The sequence below is a fragment of the Alosa sapidissima genome, chromosome 20 (genome assembly GCF_018492685.1).
Source record: "Alosa sapidissima isolate fAloSap1 chromosome 20, fAloSap1.pri, whole genome shotgun sequence".
NCBI lineage: Eukaryota > Metazoa > Chordata > Actinopteri > Clupeiformes > Clupeidae > Alosa > Alosa sapidissima.
In genome coordinates, this window is record NC_055976.1 from 8,482,779 (window position 1) to 8,501,706 (window position 18,928).

The window sequence follows — 18,928 nt, forward strand, 5'->3', positions numbered from 1 at the left end:
TCTCTCTCTCTCTTTCTCTCTCTCTGTCTCTCTTTCTCCATCTGTCTATCCTGCACAGGCTCCGGGGAAGCCGGCTATCGAGGCGTCCCACTTCCTGGAGTGGATGAGCCTGGAGCCCCAGTCTCTAGTGTGGCTGCCCGTCCTGCACCGCGTCGCCGTAGCCGAGTCGGCCAAGCACCAGGCCAAGTGCTACATCTGCAAACAGTGCCCCATCAAAGGCTTCAGGTGAGTGAGTGTGTGTGTGTGTGTGTGTGTGTGTGTGTGTGTGTGTGTGAGAGAGAGAGAGAGAGAGAGAGAGAGAGAAAGTATATATGCAAACAGTGCCCCATCAAAGGCTCCAGGTGTGTGTGTGTGTGTGTGTGTGTGTGTGTGAGTATAGATTTGTGTGAACACTTGCAAGCATATGTAGGGCCCAAGCCTGTCAGGTCAGTTCATATTATCAATGTAGTGTCAGAGAATTGTGATAATTTCCCATTAGAGGGGAGGCTACAGTGAATGTAACAGTTTGCAACAGTTAGCTCTGCAAATACCACCATGCTGCACTAAACTACCTTGGAAGCTTGTGCACATTCCCTGCCAGGATATACAGTATGAAGAATCAGAGTTACAGTAGCACACTTACTGTAGGCCTCCCTCCATACAAACAGCAGGTGAGCTACCTGTGATGCGTTATTGGACTTGAGAAATGCTGGCGGCTCCTTTATTTCATCGCTCGCGCTCCGACCCCCAGCTGAGCTAGCAGCAGTCACCCCCCTCCTCCTCCTCTCCTTCCCTCCTCCTCTCCTCCCCTCCTTCTCCACCTCTCCTCCCCCCTTCCTCCTCTCCTCGCCTCCTCCACCTCTCCTCCCCTCCTCTCCTCTCCCCCTCCCTCCTCCTCTCCTCCTCCTCCTCCTCTCCTCCTGCCATTGTGGGTATTTATATCCTCTCCCCTGTGGCTCCCCTGCAGGTACCGCAGCCTCAAGCAGTTCAACGTGGACATCTGCCAGACGTGCTTCCTCACCGGGCGCACCACCAAAGGGAAAAAGCTGCACTACCCCATCATGGAGTACTACACCCCCGTAAGAGACACGCTAGCCTAGCAGGGCTGCCGAATGACAGGGCAAGGTGATGAATGAGTGATGAAAAGAAACAGAAAGAAATACCAATATACAGTACAGTACTATGATATCATATTATAACAAGGCCAGATAACACACACACATACACACACACGCACACACACACACACGCACACACACACACACATACACGCACACACACACACACACACGCACACACATACACACACACGCACACGCACACACACACAGGCCTTGCAGGTACTTATTGTAGCTGTGACAGTGATGTGTGGGGCGGCTAGTCAGCAGTCTCCAGTTCCATGGACACTGCTGGGTTGCAGCGTTGACACGGAGCAGCCGTGTGACTGGACTGAGCTTCCAGTAGATGAGGTGCCCCCCCCCCCCCCCTCCCCTCCTTCCTTCCTCTTCCTGGACTGGCACCAGCTCAGCTCTCTCACCATGTGTGGCGCTCAAATAGCAGCCAGTCTGCCAACCTCCTCCCCAGTCTGCTGATGGGAAGTGCCACACACTCGCTCACACGCTGGCCCTGGGCGACTGGGCCCACATAGACTCTCCAATAGCACTGTGTGAACGGCCATAATGTGTGCAGTGGGAGAGGAGGATTGTTTTTGCTATATCAGTGCGGAGGGTGGATTAGCTGCTAGTGTAGAGGTGATGGATGGGGCTACTGGTTAGTGATTGTCTGGGCCGGGTCAAGCTTTGTCAAGCTTGGTCATCCCTGGGGAGAGATTGCTGATCAAGGAACCCCTGAAGAGGGGATTTTATCTTTTCTTTTTCTTTTACTCAGTACTTTCTTTCACTCCCTTTATCTCTCCTCGTTCTCTGCTCTTCTCCTGCTCTCTGTTCCTGACCCTGACCGCCGTGCCAGACCACCTCGGGCGAGAGGATGAGGGACTTTGCCAAGACGCTGAAGAACAAGTTCCGCTCGAAGCAGTACTTCAGCAAGCACCCGCAGCGCGGCTACCTGCCCGTGCAGTCCGTCCTGGAGGCCGAGAGCACCGAGACGTGAGTTTGTGTGTGTGTGTGTGGGGGGGGGGGGGGGGGGGGGGGACCGTTTAGGAGAACGAGAGACACCTTCCAAAAAGTCTCACCTTTATAACACAACAAAATAGGCTTACATTCTCCCACTGGAAAACTTGAAGCAGAGCGAGAGAAGGAGAGGGAGGGAGAGAGAGAGAGAGAGAGAGAGAGAGGGAGAGAGAGAGAGGGAGAGAGGAGAGAGAGAGAGAGCATGAAAGAAAGAGAAGGAGCGTGGGAGGGAGAGGCAGGCGTATTGCAGGCGTATTGCCAAGCAGATATATTTCTGGAACTGCATTACTTTGTTAGTCTGTTAGCTAATACAGTTAGAAAAGGACTTTGGCAACATTGTTTACCTGACAGCCTCCCATGTCTCTGGTGTGAGCCGGCTGATAGCACTAATGCCCGGCGATGGCAGCAGCCAATATCTGCAGCCCAGATAACACAGCATGCTGCTAAGGGCTAATATTATTAGGATTAGGGGGGTGGGTTATCTAAGGATCCGTAGCACCGCAGCTCTGGAGGAAAGAAGAGGAAGAAGAGGAAGAAGAAGAAGAAGAAGAAGTAGTTGAAAAAGAAGATGAAGAAGTACTGTAGAAGAAGAATAAAAAGAGGTAGTTGAAGAAGAAGAAGAAGGAGAAGAAGGCGCCCAGACAGACAGACAGACAGACAGAGAGGTGGGAGGCAGCAGGGGGGTGGGGTGTTGGGAAACGTGACCTAGTTTAGGAAAGAGCACCGCCGTCATCTTCATGCACAAATAATGAGCAAATACACACACACACACACACACACACACTCACTCACTCACCCACACACATACACATGTGGTCACGCATCCTACAGGCACATAGTTCTAGACCATGCATGGTTGCACAGTGGCACATTGACATCGGAATAGGTGGCTGAGATGAGGTGTTAGTGATGTGTGTGTGTGTGTCTGTGTCTGTGTGTGTGTTTGCGTGTGTGTTTGCCTGTGTGTGTGTGTGTGTGTGTGTGTGTGTGTGTGTGTGTGTGTGTGTGTGTTCCCACAGGCCCTGCTCCTCACCCAAACTACCCCATGCAGACACACACAGCCGGATTGAGCACTTTGCCAGCAGGTAGGACACCAGTCACAGAGCCCCCCTCTCTCTCCCCTGCCTTATGTGTTTTTAGAGCTGGGTTTTTTATTCACATATCCACATTTATGGGACTGTATTGAAATTGGGAGTAATATTATTTCACATCATTTTGCATATAAAGCCTACGCTTAATGCTTGACTTACTTTATATTGCCACCACTATATTGCCATGAATTAAAGTTGTTGGGGGATTCAAGTGCAGTTGTGCAGATGCTTCTTTTGATTTCCACCTCCTCTATATTGCCATATATTATTAGCACACCCCAGGGCTCACTTTGAAGTATCATATTAGGTGAGATTATGCTATCCAACATTTTTCATTGTATTGATTGTTTGTTATGTATAGAGTTTCCTTTGTTAATGTGGCCTCTGAGGTTTCCTACCTTGACTGCATTCACTGCCATGCTAACCCGGGCAAGGCTCTGGTTCCACTGAGAGCCCGCCTCTAGTGCTTCATTGACATTTGCATCTCTGAGCCTATGGTCTATTTCATCAGAACGGGTTCGTAATTTCTCACAACAGCTTGTCCCTAAATTGATGCCATATTTGATAAGTGTGATTTTTTTGGCTTGGTTTTTGTTTATTTTGTTTGAAACGTATTAAAAGTTATTTTATTTGCATGGACATGGGATTGGCATTCTTGGCATTGCAGGCATACTTTTTTGTTGGCTTTACGGTTCAATTAATTCCTAGGCTTACTCCGAATTTCTTTTTCTTGTTTTGTAATTAGACCGTATGGCTGTATGGAATGGACCTCATTTGCTGCCGTACCGATGCAAGCCTAATTGAAAGTGCAAAATCTGTTTGTGAAGTTAGCAGCTAAGTTATCAATTTTTGGATGTGTTTAATTCCATACATTTGTTTCAGTTTTTGTTGAGTTGTCTAGAGTCAATCTGCAGTCCATCTGTAGACTATATTAAGCATACACATCTTACTTGGCTGCATATGTGTGTTTCTCATTCACCCCTTTTTGGTTTACAGTGCAATTCAGATGTACTCTTTTTTTCGGCACGCTTTGGTGGAAAATGTGGAGAACTTTTGTAAAACGTGGCTGTTGCCGTGTGGGTCAGTTTGGTCAGGGTCAGTTGCTTCTCTCTCTCTCTCTCTCTCACACACACACACACACACACACACACACACACACACACACACACACACACACACACACACACTAACACATTCCATTAAAGCTAATGTACCCTTCCAGCTCTCCACCTCTCCATCACACCTCCATCCCACATCTCTAACTCAACCCACCATCCTCTCTCCTTTCTCCCTCTATCCCTCTCTCTCTCTCTGTCCATCCCTCTCTCTCCCTCTCTCTCTTTCAGCTCCTTCCAGCTCACTGATTGGAGTATTGATTTGCTCCAGCTGGATGGCTTGTTGCTCTGCAATACCCCACTGATTCAGGCAGAGACACCAACATAAACACACACACACCACACACACACACACACACACACACACACACACACACACACACACACACACACAGGAACACTCACAAAAGAACACTCACACATGAAGGCACATACTGTTTCATTGTGTACATGCTACTTTTGTGTGTCTTGCACATGCTCTTTTCCCTCTGTCTGTCAAACTCTTACTCACTCTTTCTCTCTTCCCCATCTCTCTATCTCTCTATCTCTCTTACAGAAACACACACACACACACACACACACACACACACACACACACAGGGAACAGTGGAGTTCACACTGTAGGGGTTGACAGGGGTCACCTGCTTTGTGGTGCAGCGTGTGTGTTTGTGTGTGTGTGTGTGTGTGTGTGTGTGTGTGTGTGTGTGTGTGTAAGAGAGAGAGAGAGGGACAGAGAGAGAGAGAATATATGTAGTGAGTATATGTGTGTTCCAGGCAGAAAACTAGGTCCAGGGGCACCTATGAGCTGCCAGCCCACATCAGCCTCCTCAGCGTGCCAAGTGTAGACTCAGGCCCTGAGACCCCCCACACACACACACACACACACACACACACACACACACACACACACACACCCGATCTCTTCCCTCTCCCTCTGTTCCTCTCTATCCCTTTGCCCTAAAAAAAACAAGAACTGGAGGCCTGTGTCTTTAGACTGCATGGACTACAAGCTACAAGATAGTGTCTGACGTTTTAGCCAACAGGACATGCAGATGGCATTGCATTGGCATGGAGCCTGTAGGGAGACTCCGGTCACCAAAGGGTTGGTAGATGACCTGTCGCTGCTCTCCAGTCTCAGGTGCTGCTGAGGGAAATGTGGAGGAACATGGACATTGTGTAGTCTGCTTTGGAGCATTGGAAGGAAGGACTTCAAGGTCTGCTTTTGGAAAGTTAAGGGGACAATTTGTAGAAGTTTTTAACAAGCAAGAAGAGGATGTTATTTGAGTGTGTGTCAGTTGATCCTGTGAAGAAGATCTACTGTTATACAGAAAGCATCTAAGAAGAATTTGATCTTTGGTCTAGATTTGAAACTGGAGTTTGAAGATTAAAACTACAGTTAGGGCAATTTGGATATCATCCAGAAGTTGGTTGAACCACAGTTGAGCTGAACCACAGAGCAGTTAAAAGCTGCTTCACCATGTTCAGTTCTAACAGCGGCTTTTACCAACAAGTATTTCTCCTGTGACCTAAGAGTTCTGGCAAGTGTGTACTGCTGAAGCATATAATTGTGTGAATCTCATTTTTTATTCAGTATTCATTTGGCGTGCACTTTTATCCAAAGCAACTTACATACGTCAATTATTACAAGGGCCAGTCTCCACAGAGCAACTCGGTGTTAAATGCCTTGCTCAAGGCATGCAGTAATGTGAATATTTAAATATTGTTAATGGGGAGGACATTCACTTTTGCCTTCTCTGTCTATCTCTCTCTCCCTGGCATTCTGTTTGTCTACTCTCTTTTTTTTCTCTCTTTTTCTCTCCCCCCCCCTCACACACACACACACACACACACACATTCCCACTTCTCCCTTCCCCCAGCGCTGTGACAAACAGCTCAGCAATATTGACTGGAGCCGGAAATGCACTTGACGTCTGCCAAGTCTCCCCCTCGTCCGCCTCCTCCCTGCTCTACCTTATTTAGTCACCCTTCTGAACAGCAAACTTCACTAACTAACCCTTCACTTCTCTGCCATCCCTCCTTTCCTCCTCCCCTCCCTCTCTCCCTCCCTCGCTCGCTCGCTTCTGGAGTGTTTTGTTTTCCTGATGCGGACATGCCAGCTAATGGATTTAATTGTCTGCCCGGAATTCATGTTACGTTTAGTCATTCGTCGGCACAGCAGCCAGTGTGTGTTCTGTTTGCTGTACGTACGGGCTGCCTGAAACTGAGCGCCCGTTTGGCATTCACAAGCCCTTGCCACTGCCAGGAGTCTGTTTATGGAAATGCAACAAATGAAAAAATATTAAATCTAAAACAAAAAGCACACTGGCGAAGATGAATAATTATGCTGAGGTCCTTGCATCTGTGAAAAGGGGAATTGTTGTGAAGGGCAAGAAGATGGCTTCAGCTTTATCTTTTCTTCCCACACCTCTTTCTCGTTCTCTCTCTCTCTTTCTATCTTCCTCTCCATCAGTCCTTGACATGTTCTCGTGCTGAGATGACACATGCCCACATCCTGCTAAAAGAAGACCCCCCCTTCTCTTCTCCCGCAGAACTGAAAAGGACATCTTGTCTGCATATTTAAAGCAAACTTAAGCATGATCTGAGGTCTACCTAAATGAATCCAGACAGCTCTTTCATGCCTATGGAAAGAACGAAGAATTGGATTAATCTTCGTCTCTCTTTTCTCTCTCTCTGTTACTTTCAAGTTGTCATTATTTTTTTCTCTCTCTTTCTCTCGTTTTCTATCTCTCCTTTTAAAAAGAGAGAAATATTAGACAAGGTTTTCCCGGTTTCCCGGTTTCCCGCCCCCCCCCCCCTCCCATCACGGCTCAGACTGCCTTTGGGAGGTTGAGAAGCAAATTACATTTATATGGGAAAAGTGTAGGAATGTCAGTGTGGCAGTGCGCGTTTCACATCCTCCTCCGGGGCAGAAGATGTATCAGTCATTCCTCCGGAAGGGAGAGAGGGCTTTCTCTCTTTCTCTCCTTTTTTCTGTACTCAACTCCGTTTTTTCCCCCTTTGTAAGAGCAGAACGAGTGGGTGTAGTTGTTAATCCTCAGTAATAACTTGGGGGGCCGTCGGGGAGGGGGCCTGCTATTTGATGTTTTAGGATTCCGTAAAGGGAGGAGGAGGAGGAGGGAGGGTATGGGATCCAGATTGGATTCAGATTCAGGGAAAAGACTGCGGTGTGCTGTCGTCATGCATTGCACACAGATGTGTTGGTCTGCAAATATTCCTGCTCAGTGATGCACATTTGACCACACTGACATCCGTTTGTCCACACACACACACACACGTGTGTACAAAAGCATGAATGTGTAACCACATACACACACAAGTGAGTGTATGCACAACCATGGCTTCACAGATACACACACACACACACACACACACACACACACACACACACACACACACATCACCATCAGAGTGTTCCGGTCAATGCTCTGTCCCCCAGGAGTGGCGAGTCAAGAGTCATAAGAAGCATTATTGCAGCAGACACACTTCACGGTCACTCACACACACATTATGTGTCCTCTCCCTCCTTCCCTCTCTGTCTCTGTCGATCTCCCTCCCTCCCTCTCTGTCTCTCTGTCTCTCTGCAAACTGTACACTGCCTCATGCTCAATGTAGGACACGTCTTTCATTTCTGCCTGTTTACCTCCCTCATACACACTCCTTCTTATGTGTGTAAACACACACACTCAAATCACACACACACACACACACACACACACACACACACTCAAATCACACACACACACACACACACACACACACTCAAATCACACACACACACACACACACACACACACACACACTCAAATCACACACACACACACACACACACACACACACCTCACATAAAACCTCATCTACCATACTCCCCTGGGGGGGTCAGTGACCCTCTCTCCCATCTGCCCCATCAATCCCAGTGCACTGCTGCCTTCCTGCCCAAGGTTCTCCTAACCTCCCGATCACTTGATGGAACAGGTATCCTATTAAAGCCCTGTGATGGACTGTGTCGAGGCGGGGAGTGAATTAGGAGATCTCCGTGGCAGGCCAGAGGTCAGGCGGACGGTAGCGAGCCCAACATCTGATAGCTGCTGGCCAGAGGTGACCAGGAGGACAGCCGGGGCGCTCTGATAAGCTCCTCACGGCAGGCGTTAGTGCCCCCTGGGCTTTCAGTTCTTACAGGTCAGGTCACAGCTCCGCTGTGGTATTTTATTGGAACGTACAGTATTTTAACAGAGTTGCGTTTTAGTTTGACCTTTTATTTCCTCACAGTGCATGAGGTGGTCACTAGTTGACAGTCTGCCGTTGTATCAGACTGGGTTCTGATCCAGCCCAGAAGGGGCAAGTCCTACACATTGTCTTCAGTTGTTTGTGCTTTGAAGACTGAGAGGAGTAGAGATGGAACCAGGTCTGAGGTTGTACAGCTGGGATTACAGCCTACAGTACACTCTCAGTAGCTCATGCTGCATCACACGGCAAATCCCCACGCCAGCTTTAGTTGGGACTGTGACACATACAGGAGTTGAGCGAGATATGTGGTCCACCCCTGTGGTTTGCAGCAAACTTGTGAACTTGTCAGAGTAACTGTGTGCCACCCCACACATCCCCCCCCCCCCCAGCCTGTCTCTGGTGCTTCCTCCACACAGTCCCCAGCTGGAGCCCTTGGAGAGGAAGGCACTTAACGCATACTCTCCTCCCAACGCCTGGACGCTGTCGCCAGCCTCAGTGTCCTTTCAGTCAGCCGGCCTGCCAAACCCCATGGGCCCACCTGCTGGATGTGTGTGTGTGTGTGTGTGTGTGGTGAGGGAGTGAGGGGGTCGCTAAAAGCAAAGTTTCCCCCCTCCTTCATGAACTCCCTTTGGGGGCGGTGTGGTAATGGGCAGCGTGGCAGCAGCAGCCGGGCGACTGGTGTGTCGGGGGAGCTGTCCGTGGTGCTGAAGCCCTCCCAGAGGGAAACCGGCTGCAATCATGTGGCTGCAATGATGTAGCCAGCGCGGGCTGTGTGTTAAGACCAAGGAGAGGAAGTCAGGGAGAAGTTAACGAGGAGCAAACAGACAGCCTATGACAGTTTGTAGGTTTTTGTGCAGACAGCTGTGGCTCGTTAAAAATGTAGATTGTGTAAAAAGCTGGAAGAGGCTTCTAAATGCTGGTGGAGCCACACTGAATACAAACTGTCTTGTGTTACCTCTGAATGTTCATTTCTGTGTCATTATAGGGTGTGTGGTGGGTGTTGTGCCCTTTGATGGTATCCCTCTAATGTTGCTTGAACAAATCAACAACACAAAATTCTATACGGACTCTCTGGCTACGTGTGTGATGGGCTGTGCTGTTGGTGGGCTCAGTAGTCCCATTGGAATTCTTTGTTTTCACTTCGGGAACCTACAGTAGGCCACTGTAATCTCTCTCTGTCACTGGTTCACTCTGTTTGTGTGTGTGTGTGTGTGTGTGTGTGTGTGTGTGTCTGTGTGTGTGTCCTTCCAGGTTGGCAGAGATGGAGAATCAGAACTGCTCCTTCTTCACTGACAGCCTCTCACCGGATGAAAGCCTGTAAGTATAAATCCCATTGCACACACATACACACACACATGCACATACGCACGCGCACACACACAGAGACACACACACAGGCTTTCAGGGGCATGTTGCAGTGATGGTTCACAGCTATAATGAGAGGTTTCAGGGCGTTTGTGTGTGTGCCCGCGCATGTGTGTGTCTGCTTGTCCCTGTGTGCTTGTTTGTCTATTCATGTGTGTGTGTGTGTGTGTCAGTCTGTGATAGAGGGAGCGAGAGAGGGCACGAGAGAGTGAGAGATTATTTTGAGGGTGGTTTGCTGGTCACATATAAAACAGGGAAGGGGTGGGAGTGGGGAGGGTAATGAAAATGACCCAAGGCACTGTGAGCACTCTGCCTTCATCATATAAAAGTCTTTGTGATTAAGTCTGGTGAGTCTGGTGGCAGGTGTAAACAGAGAGAAGCGCACGCTGAAGAAAGGAAGATTGAGAAGAAAGAGAGAGAGAAAGAAATGATTGGAGCAGGGGGGGGAAGGATGGAGGGCTGTGTATTGGGGAATTTTCAAATTGTTATTGAAATGTCATGGAGCACAGAATTGAGAATTGGGAGCAGGAGGCTGTCAAAGCTGAAAAGAGAGAGGGGATGTGGGTGTGTGTGTGTGTGTATGTGTTTGTGTGTGTGTGTGTGTGTGTGTGTGTGTATGTGTTTGTGTGTGTGTTCTGTGTATGTGTGTGTGTGTGTGTGTGTGTGTGTTAGTGGGCTTTGGGGGTGCGTGGTTGTGGGTTGGTTGGTGTGGATGAATTACGTGCATATATAAGTGAATAAGGTGAGCCCTTTCCCAAAACAGCTTTCAAAGCAGGTCGATTAATCATGTTTTCTGGTCACTACAGCACTGAGTACAGGCATAATGCTTTAAGAGGTACAGAGAGAGAGGGAGAGGGAGAGAGAGAGAGAAAGAAAGAGAGGGAGAGGGAGAGGGAGTAAGAGAAGGAGAGAGTGTATGTGTGTGTCAGTGTCATTGAGTGAGGTGAAAGGAGTGTTTATGAATGCCTTTGTCAGGGCAAGGTCACAAATTGAGTGGTGGTATTGTTTTTGGAGTGAATGGTGTGTGCTTATGTGTGTGTGAGAGAGAGAGAGAGAGAGAGAGAGCGCAAGAGATTGAGAGAAAGAAAGCAAAAGGAAATGTTTGCTGTGGTGTGCATATTTACCGAATGGCCGCGTGCCTGGAGTTTTTTCCATCCGACTCTGACGTTAATGCGACGTGTGCGGAATGCTGTCATGACTCCCAGAAGTGCTCTTTAGAATGCTGCTCGCCTCTGAGCCACCGCAAGCCTGTGTGCCACACACACTCTCTTCTTCAACACACCTGAGCTCCTCCACAGATGTTTCTACTCTTTGTGTAACGCCGCGTATGTGTGTGTGTGTGTGTGTGTGTGTGTTGGCGTGCTTGTGTGTAATATGTGTGATACTTGCATTTTGTATATTTTCTATGACAGAATGTGCGTACTTTTGTAAGTGTGATGATGTGTTTGCAAATTTCTGCATACAGTATGTATATCCTGCTCTTCGTGCGCTACGATATCATATAATATGTCTGATATATTATCGTATAATATGTCTTTCTATATGAGCCTTTTTATATGAGTTTCTGTTGTGGTGTGGGTAGTAGTGGTTCTGCAATATGCATTAATGTCTGGCCTGGCCGAGCTTGGCTTCAGTGGACACGCTGTGTCAGCGTTGGGTGTCTTAGGGAGTGGACATGCCGTGCCACAGTGGAGTTGAGTGGAGTGAGGTGACCCCTGGTGCTTGAGCTCTGGTGCTGTGCTGTTTTGTGTCTGTGTGCTGTGTGCTTCCTTTGCTTGGCCAGCTGCCTGTTCTCTATCCCTGTGTCAACTCGGCCTCACAAATGCATAAATACAGTTTGGAATCCAAATATTATATTACCTTTTCTCACAAGGCCACAAGTAACAACTGAGCCTAATATATTATATAATATGGTTTGGTATTATGATATGATACAATTCTATATTATATTTTATATATATATATATATATATATATATATATATATATATATGATATGATATTCTATCATATACTCAAGGCAGTGTGACCTGTTCTAAGCGCTGCAGTGTTCAGTTAGTAAGTATATCATCTAATCATTTGTATGTAGATGTGACCTACTGTCATGGAAGCACACATGCTGGTCATTTCCAGTGAGAGCCACACTGTGTGCTAGTTAGATGAGTGTGTGTGGTGAGGCCGAGTTGGTGCTGTGCTGTGCTGCGCTGTGCTGTGACCCGCTGGGCGTCCGGCTGCGTCCGGCTGCTTGGTGAGGCGTGCGGTGCTGTGGTGGCTGTGCTGCTGTGCGGCTGGTGGCTCAGTGTGTGTTGTCTCCTGTGTGGGGGTGACTCAGGGATGAAGATCAGTACCTCCTGCGTCACTCCAGCCCCGCCCTGGAGCAGGACTCCCCGCTGGGAGCGCACCTGCTGCTGGCCAACATCGACTGCCAGGACAAGGACGAGCTGCAGCGCACACTGGCCCGCCTGGAGAACGAGAACCGGTGAGTCCCCCACGCCCGCGTCACACGGCCAGTATACATGACACGGTGGATTGGTGCCGTTGACCTGCATGGGACCGAATGGCCTTGCACTGAATCGGACACTGAAGAGGCACTGTAATCTCTAATCTCTAATCACTATCATCTCTATCTGCTTCAGCAATAGACAATTGTTGATCATTGCAATCTGTAAATATTAGTATTATAGTATTATTATTTTTATTTATTTTTCAGTCTTATTTTTCACAGTGATTGGCACTTTATTTACTTGATGTCAAGGTAATTTTATTTGTATGGCACATTTTAAACAACAGGGGTAGAGCCAAAGTGATTGACAAGTAAAAAATAATATGATACAAGAGGGAAAAAGTTAATAATAAATAAAATGATCAGATAAAAATAGTAAATATTAAACAATATTAAACAAGAATCAAAATAATAAACAATATTAAAAGTAGACTTCAGAAAACAAAATGCAACTAAAATAATTCAAATGGAACTAAATAATTGATTTTAATAACACAATGTTATTAAAAAAAATAACAACCATAAAATAAAAGGAGAGGGGCTAAGTAGATACATTTTTAAATCAGACTTAAAACCATCGATGGTGACGCAAGATTTAATATAGGATGGAAGACTGTTCCAGATTATTTCATCATAATGTGCTTTGTATGTTGCTTTGCTCTTTATGTTAATTATCTTAATTATCTGCTCCTGGTGCTATATTGCTAGATCAAGGTGCTTTTAACACCAAGGTGTGGAAATCCAGAGAGCATATATATGAATATACGTTAATGAAAATGTATCTCTTCAAAAGGGCAAAAGGCCGCCTGGGATTCTTTTGTAACCAGAGTAACTGCCATTAGCAGGAGGCAGGCTGCTGATTTCAGAGGAGAAGAAAGTAGAGAAATGTCCGCACTTACCCAGGTGGACTCAGTGCCCTCCCTTATTAATACAGACATCATTCCAGGAGGAGGAGGAGGTGTGCCGAATTGGCTTGAGGCTACGTTTGGGAAGGGAAAAATTAAATAGAGTGTGGAATATGAATGAGACGAGAAAAAGCAATACTGCACGGAGGACCAGCATGGCATTTCAAACAACGCTGGCATTAAACCCACACCCGATTCTATGTTTTCAGAGAAAATATCAAGCATGGCATCTACCTCCAACTATTTTGGATGAGATGAGAGGTCATTGAGTGGCGGGTTCATAATCTGATATTAACTTTAATCTCTTATAAATGAAAATCTCTTCAAGTTCAAGAACAATATCCATTTTTCATTATGTAGTTGTATCAAACTTTCCGTAAAGAATTAAAGCATTCTTACGGGAGATCATTACTTTGTTGAAATTGAAAGAGCAACAACATCACTTTCTTTTTCAATTTCCGCATTCTTTCATCTGCCTCATCTGATACTGTAATGCAAAATGGCCGCGGCTCTTGAGTAGCAGAGCCCCTCACCAGGATACAAATTAGTGTCTACCTGATAAAGCAGGCAGACTGCCACTTCCATCAACAGCAGTGGCTTTTTGACTACAGCCGCCAGGAAGCGTGCACCACTCTCTTGACCTACTTTAAGCATCTCATGCGTCTGCGTCTGCATGCCTCAGACCTCCGAGCAAAAAAGAAAGAGAAAAAAAAGCCTGAATTGCAAGAAGTACATGCAAAACGACAGATCTGTGTTTTATGAACGTAGATATAAAAATAAATCTCCGTTCAATTAATTTGGTACCAGAGGCGTCCCTCCTTTTACTGAGTCAGTGATGTGTTTTTCTCCCCTGTCTTGTTTTTTTCCCTCGGTGACCTTCGTGGCTTGACCTGCATTTTTTCTGGATTCTTCCATGTTCAACAGCAGGCTCTGATGAGCTGATTATCAGTGCATCCCTGCAGGGTGTCTTGGACCTTATTAGATTTTGATTGCTGTTGACATAATTATATTTAGGTATGTGCTCTGACTGCTTCTGTGCCATCTAGCAGGTGTTGCAGCATGAGTGGTAAATTAACGCACAGAAAAACTTGTGTGTTTAACTCATGTTGTTTGTTGCCTGGCTGCTACTGTGATTACACACACACAGACATTCAAGACAACACAGTGACATCACAGCCTCAGTCATTTCTCACTTTTGCCAAGCATGGCATGGCACGCAATAATAAACCAGTCAAGATGCATTTGTTAATTACCTTCATAAGTTCATTTTTATCTCTGCTCAAAATAGTGCAATGTAATGAGGGGGAATATAAAGCAACACAGTTTGAAGGAGACAGGTGAAAATATATCAATATGCCAACAGCCCTCATTGTAAAACACGTCAGGGATATGTCTACTCTATTTACAATGCAAACCACTCTGCCTGTATTATCAGACTAAAAGGTGAAACACCGAATAAACCACTCCATTTATAGCTTCTAGATCTACTGCAGCAAAGCACTGTTGATGGGCCATAATGCCCACTGTTGATGGGCCTTTGTGCAGTACTGCTGTGTGACCAGCATATGAAACTCTGCTCCCTCCTTCGCCCAGGATGTCCCATGTGGTGTGGAGCTGGGCTCTGCTGGGAGCGCTGTGCATCATCCCTATCAGATGCTGTAGTTCTCCAGAACCACTGTGTGGAGGAAGCGCCTACAATCTGATAGCATCATGGACACTCAGTCCTGAACACGCAGCAGCTACATGAGACATTTAGCCTTTCTGACTGGAACTCAGTGCAGTGTGTTAAAAAAAAAGTTAATGCAGCATTTATTCCATTTGTAACATTTACAAAGACTAAAAGCTGAATTCAATATTAGAAATGAAATGTTGCAGACTTACTAGTGCCACTGCACCTCTCCTTTTGTTTTCGTACCAATCTCCTTAACTCAAGTGTTTTGGCTTCATTGAACAACTACCATCATTAAATGAAAGAGTGACTATCACTTTGATCACTCTTTCATTTAGTTACCATGGTGGTTGCTCAACAACACTTTTGTCGAGTAAAGGGTGTGAGTTTTTGATTGTTTGAACTTTGACTGGATGACCTTTGAACCCTTAAATTAGTGCGCCATGAACCAGAGCTGACAAGCTGCTCTTGACATTGCCTGACCTGAGGCTTTGGCGTCTGCTATGCCCACAGCATCCTGCAGGGGGAGTACCGCCGTCTGAAGTGGCGGCACCAGGAGGCGGTGGCGTCGCCGCAGCTGACGGACGGCGACGGGGCGCTGGGCTCGCCGACGGGCCCGCAGGATGAGGAGCTGCTGGCCGAGGCGCGTGTCCTGCGCCAGCACAAGACCCGGCTGGAGACGCGCATGCAGATCCTGGAGGACCACAACAAGCAGCTGGAGTCACAGCTGCACCGGCTCCGAGAGCTGCTGCTGCAGGTAGGCCACGCGTGGACACAGGCCTTCAGATCTGGGAGGTCTGCCTTGGACGTGGCAGCCCAGAAAGTTTGTATGTAAAGATTTTGTGTGTGTGTGTGTGTGTGTGTGTGTGTGTGTGTGTGTGTGTGTGTGTTTGTGTGTGAGAGAGAGAGACAGAGAGAGATCTTGCTGTTCTAGATACGTATATAGAAGCGAGAGCTACTAACTGCCAGAAGTTTGAACTTAACTGCTGCAGTTATACACAGGGGGGGTAAAGATAAAGGGGGAGTTTGGGGGGAAGACATAATGCTACTGGTGTAGGAGGAGAAGAGAGGAAGAGGAAGAAACAACCTGACAGTGGAGGCAGGGAGGAAGAGGGGAGGAGTGTGGGGGGGGGGGGGGAACATGTAGCTTTTTAAGAAGGTTACCGAGGAAAGATAAGGACACTGGAGAAGTTATTGAGAGGAAGAAAGTGAAACTTTGGCCCACGGGGGAAGGAGGAAGGCTGTGAATGAGGGTTGGTATGGAGGGAACAGAGAGAGAGGCAGGGGGAGAGAGAGAAAGGGTTGAGCCAAACGGCGTGGGGGGATGTAATGCTGCAGGTAAAGAGGCGTAGTGTAGGGGGACAAACAGTGAGAGGGGGATTAACGGTTGGGATGGAGAAACCAGAGAAAGGAGAAAGGGAGCGGTGGGAGAAGAAGATAGCATGTAAGAGAGAGAGAGGGAGAGAGAGAGAGGGAGAGAGAGAGAGAGAGAGAGAGAGAGAGAGAGAGAGAGAATGCCACAGGGAGAAAGAGGGATAGAGCCTCTAACGCTGCAGGTAGAGAGAGAGAAAAAATGTCGAATGGGGACAGAGGCAGAGAACAGCAAAGAGACTTACAGCAGGAGAGAGAGAGAGAGAGAGAGTGAGTAAGAGAGAGAGAGAGAGAGAGAGAGAGTGAGTAAGAGAGAGAGAGTGGGAGTGAATGAATGTGATTGTTGAAGACGGAGGAGGATGGAGATAAGAGAGGGATGGAGCGGGAGAGATAGCGGAAGACGGGCAGTCAGGCAGAGCCACTGTGGGCCAGTGGAGAAGGGACAGAGGGAGTGCACACCTTTTGTCATACACATACACACACACACACACACACACACACACACACACACTGTGGACCAGTGGTGAAGAGACAGAGGGAGTGCGCACCTTTTGTCAGAGAGACAGGATGAGAGTGGGAATAGGGAATGGGGTGGAGAGAGAGATAGAGTGCTATTGTTGCAGAACAGAGAGAACATGAGGAGAGAGAGAGAGAGAGAGAGAGAGAGAGAGAGAGAGAGAGAGAGAGAGAGAGATAGAGTGCTATTGTTGCAGAACAGAGAGAACATGAGGAGAGAGAGAGAGAGAGAGAGAGAGAGAGAGATAGAGTGCTATTGTTGCAGAACAGAGAGAACATGAGGAGAGAGAGAGAGAGAGAGAGAGAGGTTCCCACATCTTCTGGGAGAAAAGGCACAGCGCATTGAGTTGGCTGCACAATATGTGAGTGCTGTCACAGGCTGTGGGAAAGGGAATCTGCCATTTTGTATCATTCTCCCTGTTGTTTGTTCAGCTTCAGTTTTATCCTCATTGTAGTCTTTATATATTTTCTGCTATTTACTGTGCTGCATACAACATGGTGTTGGTATGCTTTGGCTGTGTTGTGGTAACAAAGCTTACTTGAATTAAAAATTAAAAGGGTATGTGTGTGTGTGTGTGTGGGGGGGGGGGGGGGGGGGGGGGGGGTGTTTATGTGTGAATCGGAAAGGAAGAGAGTGATGGATTGTGTGTGTGTGTGTGTGTGTGTGTGTGTGTGTGTGGTGTGTGTGTGTGTGTGTGTGTGTGTGTGTGTGTGAAAGCGAGGCTCATCAGCTGAGATGACTCAAGTGGCTGTGCCGTGTGGAGGCGGCTCATGAGAGGAGAGTGGGTGCCGTGGAAACAGACAGGAGTGATTGACAGGCGTGCTAGACCCAGAGCAGAGAGAGAAAAATAAAGAGAAAGAGGGAGGGAGGAAGAGTTGAGAGTGAAGATGACGAGGAGACAGCTGAGCTGGAAAAACCCAGGAAGAAGAAGAAGGCCAACTAAACACCATAATCCTCTTGGAGAAACAGAGGGACCTAAACTGTTATTGTGACTTTTATGGAGGCTGGATTTTGATCACCTCCATTCAATCTGACTGCTGCGGAATCACTTCGCTGTTTTCACCTCTTATCAGAGAGTGTGTGTGTGTGTGTGTGTGTGTGTGTGTGTGCGCGTTAAGTCACAACAAGATGGTTGCTTAGACAAAGGTGTCAATCAGGCTTTTATATCTCCCGAGAAAAAACACAGTGACTTTGTAAGTTAGGGAAAACTAGGTCTAAATTCCCAGTCAGTCTTTGTTTTGTTTTTTGTCAGAGCTTAACAGTCTGTCCCCAAACTTATTTTGGTTTTGCCATTCTAGTCTATGTAGCAGCGGTTATGAAAATATAATTAGAGCTGTGTCTTATGTCTCCCTATCTACTGCAGTTCTGAAGCAGCGGTTATGAAAATATAATTAGAGATGTGTCTTATGTCTCCCTATCTACTGCAGTTCTGATCAGTTTTATCACACCATACAAGGTGCTTGGATAAAACTGGTCATGTTGATGCACAAAGTATGATTACAAAGGTTACTTAACCATTTGACCCTTCATTCGGCTAGCTTTCATGGATACACATGCATGTCTGAATTTCTATTCATTAAATGAATCTCTCCTCTCTCCTCAGCCCAAAGATGACTCGGAGACGAACGGGTCGGAGCCCTCCTCCCTCTCTTCGCCGGTGTCTGGGGGCGCCCACCAGGGGGAGCTACGGAGCAGAGAGACCACAGACACGGAGGCAGCAGGTGAGTCCATGTCTGGAGCTGCGCTTCTGAAGGTTCTCGAGGAGAAGGCTCTGGGATAAGGAACAATACACAAGCACTTACGGATGGAAGATTAGAGAGCTGTAGTCCCAGGAATGGGTTATTCATGGTATTACCAGCCTTGCAAACGGACCTGAATCACACAATGTTTACCACTTGCCTTTCTATACAACTAGTGGATGTCTGCAGCTCAATCAGGCTGCAATCATGGACTGCTAGGAAGTGTTTGACAACACACACACACAACACAACTATAATGTATTTCTTCACTGGACAACAAAAGAGAAAGTAACATCTGTG

General features: G+C 47.2%; 1 protein-coding gene across 1 annotated transcript in view; it reads left to right on the top strand.

Moving 5' to 3' along the window:
• Positions 1–18,928, top strand: part of drp2 (dystrophin related protein 2) — a 138,809-nt gene that overhangs the window by 115,772 nt on the left and 4,109 nt on the right. The window contains 8 exon segments of the mRNA XM_042074445.1: positions 59–225; positions 947–1,058; positions 1,948–2,084; positions 3,128–3,193; positions 9,811–9,876; positions 12,257–12,403; positions 15,515–15,758; positions 18,493–18,610. Of these exon segments, the coding sequence (XP_041930379.1) occupies positions 59–225; positions 947–1,058; positions 1,948–2,084; positions 3,128–3,193; positions 9,811–9,876; positions 12,257–12,403; positions 15,515–15,758; positions 18,493–18,610 (1,057 nt within the window).